Source organism: Chanos chanos, chromosome 5, assembly GCF_902362185.1.
Source record: "Chanos chanos chromosome 5, fChaCha1.1, whole genome shotgun sequence".
In the NCBI taxonomy this organism is placed as follows: domain Eukaryota; kingdom Metazoa; phylum Chordata; class Actinopteri; order Gonorynchiformes; family Chanidae; genus Chanos; species Chanos chanos.
Window position 1 is genome coordinate 17,487,645 of NC_044499.1, and position 6,119 is coordinate 17,493,763.

The 6,119-nt window shown below is 41.2% G+C and overlaps 1 protein-coding gene across 1 annotated transcript in view; it reads left to right on the plus strand.

Annotated features, from left to right (window-relative positions):
• The window catches only part of col11a1b (collagen, type XI, alpha 1b), a 61,307-nt gene that overhangs the window by 20,937 nt on the left and 34,251 nt on the right, over window positions 1-6,119 (plus strand). Inside the window, exons 6-10 of the mRNA XM_030775510.1 lie at window positions 1,526-1,627; window positions 2,192-2,290; window positions 3,594-3,881; window positions 5,307-5,369; window positions 5,908-5,949. Of these exons, the coding sequence (XP_030631370.1) occupies window positions 1,526-1,627; window positions 2,192-2,290; window positions 3,594-3,881; window positions 5,307-5,369; window positions 5,908-5,949 (594 nt within the window). The remainder of the gene's footprint in view (window positions 1-1,525; window positions 1,628-2,191; window positions 2,291-3,593; window positions 3,882-5,306; window positions 5,370-5,907; window positions 5,950-6,119) is intronic.

Here is a 6,119-nt window from a genome sequence, read left to right on the forward strand (position 1 = left end):
TTGGTATCTCAGCTCCCTCAGCCCGCTGACATTTTCCGATGGTATTTCACCAAATAAATGATGATCTCACAGTGGAAAACATTTCTTTCCCCCTGCCACAAAGTTTGAGCCTTCTTTGGAGAGGACTTGTGAGAGATCATACTAATGGCTTCTGCAGGCGCACACTCACTCTCTGGGAAACCCTAGCTTCTTCCTCAGCCAGGCTCAGAATACCTGGAAAATTGAAGTTATGGCTCCAGGCTGTTAAGAAACTCGGAGTGTAACATGATGATAAATCATCGTTACTATAGCTCTGTGTATTGAAAGTTAGTCTCAGGAAAGGCTGGAAAATGTAGCTTCATCAACCATTCTGTGCAATGCTAAAGCAAGCGTGGGACTGACTTAGTGAGACGTCAGGGAGCGTTAAAATATGACTTACATAATGATACTAATTGTCAGCATTGCTATCGATGTTTAGCATTATGTTGGTCAGATACACCAATACCATCATCAAACACAACTATGTCTATATCTTTTGGAAACTGGATCTGGACCCTTCAAAATATCCTCCCTTATGGCGCTCCCCCGCACAGCACTGCAGCCGCTCTGACACGTGTTGGAGGAGAGGGAAGCATTTTCTTTACGAGCCCATGCTGATATTTATGTCTTTCATCCAGCTCCCTCACCACCACAGCGGCCAGGGCTTGGCAGGCCCTTCCAATTCCATTATCCCCCCCCCCCCACCTCTCTTACACTCTCTGTCTGCCTCTCTCTGTTTCTTTGTCTGTCCCCCTCTCTCTCTCTCTCTCTCTCTCGATTCATTGGATGTTTCTTTCACTCAGTTGCTATTCCACAGCCGGTGGACAGCAGCCAGTCCATCAGGCCTTTTTTTTAAAAATATTATTTTGATTAGCTCAGCTGTTGAAATTAGACCGATATTTATTCCTCTCTGATAAACAAAGCTGTAGCATGACTGGCCTGTTAACTTAATCTGCCTGACCCATTTGGACTTTTTTTGGACACACTATTTTTTCTGTTTTTTCTGTTTTACAATGAGGGAGAAGAAAAAGGGGAGGAGGATTAAGCCTAGTGTGATGACACTTCTTATCAGCTTTCTTGGCGATAAATTGATTTTGCATTTAATCTGTCCTGTGTCTTTCCATTACATACAAAATTGCAGTCAAGAGTCGAAAGAGTCAGGGGTGATTGCAGGATTTGCACAAGCAGCAGAATTATACCACTCTCTCACATTCTCTCCGTGTTTTACACACAATGTTTTTCTTTGCTTCATAGTTTTAGCGCAAAAAATGTTAATGATCTGATACTTACTTTCCAAGAACATATTCATTGTTAAAATGGCTTTGCAACTCTTTAAAAGCATTTCATTCATCCCATGATGCTTTATACTGAATCGAAGTGCTGACTCTCAATGTACTGTGATGTGTAAAACGGTCTGAGATTAACTACACTAACGAACACTTTTTTGGTACTGAAAGAGGCAATGATTAACTTTGTTTCACTGACTTGTACCCCCCCCCCCTCCTAGCTCACTACTGACTACACTTATGATGATGAGTTCTACGACTATACAGAAGAGGAGCTCACTGCCACCGATGTTCCCCTTGAAGAGGCCAATACTGAAAATAAGGTGAAAAAAAATACTGTGAAAACGCTCTTTCTCTTTCTCTTTCTCTCTCTCTCTCTCTCTCTCTTTTTTCATTCTTTTGATCAGTTGAGGGAGCGCTGTGTGCGTGCCACTCCTCCTCCTACTCCTTATGCCCATTGTGTGGTCTCCTGATGTTCCCATGGTCTTCCCCACATCCCAGGCCTCCTATAAAGCCAATCCTGTCCACAGTTTCTCACAGCTTGTCATTTCTCTGGTTTTCAGCCTGAAAACTCATCACCTCACATCCAAGAGAGTGGTGTTTTCTCTCTCATACATCACTATTTCATTCTTTTGCCCCATTATTTCAGCATTTCTCTTAATTTCTTCCTTTCTTACATACTTTTTCCCTCAGAATAATCTGAATTTATTAACACCCCTTCACCACAAACTTATCACAAAATAAAAGCCTTATGTTCCTAATTGGAAAAATAAGGTAAAAATGTGACACTTTAATTAAAACCTCTCTCCAGTCCACCCATTTCATTTTTATGATGATATCTTGTGTTCAGTGTTCCTTAACATGTTCTCTCTCATTCCTGAACACAGCCTGGCACTACTGATGTTGAGTACTACACTGAGACAGACTATGGTACTGTGGACGGCTCTGAAGCAGCTGCTCCCACAGTTTCAACTGGTGCCAGTGAGGTGAGGCTTTCGCCCAACTGGGACCAAACACTATACACGTACATACTTCATGACGAACTTCAGTTCATTTAAAATGTTTGTGTTGTTTTTTTGAATATCTAGATTTACAGTGTCAAATGCATAATTTGAAGTGAAACCATAAAACTATCAGTGAAACATGACTATTAGGTTAATCGATGCCATCCAGCTATGGGTTTTAGTTCCACAGTACTCTAAGGCATTTTATATTGTTTTGATCAAGAACAGGAACACACCAGATCTAGGTCAAAAATTTATAGAGTCTATCAAGTAAAACCACTGTGCCATTTAATGACTCATATCTGACTGAAAACAGCAGAATGCAGGAATCTTTGTTTGTATCTTTTCCAGTTTCCAAAAGCTGGTGATTCCTGCCTTTATGTGTGCTTTATAAGTGTTATATAAATTGGTACATAATGAAAAACATTCTTAACTCAACTGAAACAGTATGTTTGCATGAAACGCTGGGCAAATATCTGTTTTGCATGATGTGCTTAAAGACATCATGTGCTGAGTCCTTGACCTGTTGCTCATAATGAGGACATGATGCGCAATGGGTCAAGGAATCTGCAAGGGAAACTTCTCTTTTCTAAAATGCCTTTTCTGATAAATGCATTTATATGGAGAACTCTGTTGAGTGATGTCAGACTTTAATCATGTGTTCATCATCTGTCAGAGAAGTTAATTAACGTTCACATCAGAGGTGGAAGACACATTGTCGACACAATGCTTGATTTTTTTTTTTCCTTGGCACTTTGTCGTAAACAAACGTAAATCATCATAGCACAGTGTTATGACATCTATAGCATGTGTTTGACAATATTATCACAGCCTGATCTTTGTTACTACCGCAGTGGAGAGAAAAAGACATCTTAAATTTCCTCTCTAAGTTTACAAATTGTTGGCTATTACGTAATATGATAGAGAACATATTTGTGACGAATATACTATAGAAAACCTTTTAAAACTGAGGTTATAGCATGAATGACAAGCCTTTCCTACTTGGCCAGCTTTACACTCCCAGTCAGTAATCTATCACAGATGTTGAAGCTGCTGAGAGGAACAATTCTGAATTGAGCAGAAATAACAGAGCGGCTTCTAGTTTTTAACAAATTTCAGTATCTGCCTACAGCCTAGCTATCTATAGAATACCAGCAGCTCTGATAATGTTAACAACTAAACTACTTAATTAGAAACTGTCAGTGAAAGTGGATACTAAAGATCGGCGAATTTTATACTAACCTTCTTACCACTTCTATTGCTCCTGACCTTCCTGCTCCTACAGAATGTGGCCTATGAAGAGGAGATAGTGGATGACTACATCACAGGGGTAGAACAGGTTGGGCTCGATCCCACTGAAGCCACCTCCAATGCTGAAATAATAGAATCCAAAGGCACCGTGGCCCCTGACACAATGGACTTCAAGGAGTATGACCTGAAGGAGTATGACTTGAAGGAACTGGGTAATAATGAGTACGACTATAACATCTATGATGAGTACACCACCAAAAACAACTATGAGGATGAGATTGGGCCTGGAGTCCCTGCTGAGACTGACATCAAGGAGAGCAATGTAAGTGAGCTGGGGGGAGGGGAGGTGCTGGGAATGGGGTAGGGGGGGTCATGCCCTTCTTTCTGGGGTGGAGGCACTTTTCCTATCCTACCTATAGGACTGATCATCTGCAAGGCATATGAACAGTCATGTCGTCGCTTTATAAAATATGATTATTTTACAATTGCATCCACAAAAAAGAAATAATGTAGTTAATGAGTCAAGAAAGTAACACTTAGAATAATTTGTGTCGTATGACAGTTAAAATTTTGTGATGGAAAATGTAACTAAAAATGTGAAATACACAGGAGGAAGTGAAGCAAAAATCACTGCAGGTCAGCTGTAGCGTATTTCTTGAGCTTTTACGGATCCAAGAGGTTGTACTTAAATCTCACGTGATCTAAACCTCCTGTGAAGAGCTCTCAAATTTTGCAAACATTTTTTGACCTAATATGATGTTACTTTTAATACTGACCTCTTTTTGGCTTTTGGCCCACTCTGCCTTTCATTAATTATAGCTTATGCGCTGTTTGTTAGCCTGTGGACTACTTCAGTCTTTTATTTCCAGCTCTCCATATTCAGTATTTTTTTGCTGACAAGTCAACTTCGGTCTGCAATCTGACGCTGCAATTCACAGACGATTAGTAATCCAGTGAAAGAATGGCTGTTTTGCCTGTCTGGTGGTGTAGAGTGTGGGAGACAGGAAATGAGATGGTTGCTGTGTATATGTGTGGTGGATGTGCTCCAGGCTGAAGTCCCATTATCACAAGTTCTTGGTAGAACATCTACGCCCTCAGAGCACAAACACATATCCACCAAGACCACAGTGACCCCTCTCTCTCTTTTTTCTCTTCCTTTCCTTCTCTCTCTCTCTCTCTCTCTCTCTCTCTGCCTCTGTCTCCGTCTAACACACATAATTATGCATTAGATTCTTGAATTCTGCCCATGTGAAATCGCTTCGTGAAAAGACTCATCTGACAATTGCTGTCCATTTATCTCCATATTGCTGGGTAATTTGGGAGTCCAGAGAATCCCCAAGTAAAAATAAAAGCTTTCAATCTTCTCTCTTCTCTTTTTTGGGGATAGTAATGGTGGGGTGGGGAAGTGTGTGTGTGTGTGTGTGTGTGTGATAGAGAGAAAGACAAAGAGAGAGAAAGAGTTAGTTAAGAGATGGATCATGGAAATTTCTGATGTCCAGAGTGATTACTTGCTTACATTTCATTCATATTTCATGCTTAACCAATTCTTAACATGTAGACAAAGCTATTCTGCTTGCTCATGAACATTTTTCTGAAACCCGATTGGTTCACACTCCTGTGGCTGTCTCTCTTTGGCCATGCGCTAGATTGCATTTCAGTGTTCTATATGACAGATATTTTGTCTGGAAAGAGACCACTGCTTCTGTTACGGACACGTCACTATTGAGCTTCTGCTGTATATTTGCAGGTTGGCGGCACTGCCTACAGTGGGGAGAAGGGAGAGAAAGGGGAGCCTGCTGTCATTGAGCCAGTGAGTAAATACACCAAATTACTTCTCATGAGAGATCTGCATATAAAGAATGCGTTATGGATACATGCTGCTGAGAGACATTTGAGTGCTTGAAAACTGGCCCTTAAACAGAACCTTGTGATGACAGTACTGCACTCTCAAAACATCATAAACAATATTCAAACAGTTCACCATTATTCTTCATATTCCATGTTTTATTCCTTTGGTGAACGATATGCATTACACAGCCAGTGAATTGCACAGAGCTTCCACAGTAGTTGTCATAGAGAGGATAGGTCATTGAGAGCTTTGAGAGCTGAGAATTGAGGACGGGACAGTGTTTCTCGATGTGGAAAAAAAGGGAAACTGGAGCCAGTAAAGCTATAGAATTAGCCTCATCACTGGGGCCCTCCTACTTTATTCCCTTTGCTATTTTTTTTTTCCAAGTGCTGCTCCGTACGAAGATTTACAGCCTGCTCAGAATGCTATTATATTCATTTTCTCTCTCACACCCTCTCTGTCTCCTCTCTCTCCTTCTTTCTCCCCTCCCCTCTTTTAGGGAATGCTTATAGAGGGACCCCCAGGACCCCCGGGCCCCGCCGTGAGTAGTGCCTTTTCCCAGACTTATTTTGCAGATGGAGAACCATTATGGGAAAAAATGCCTTTATGGAAAGTGCTTTAGCTTGAGCCAGTACTGGGAATGTGGAAGTTGTGCCTGTGTGTGTGTGTGTGTGTGTGTGTGTGTGTGTGTGTGTGTCTCTGTCTGCCTTG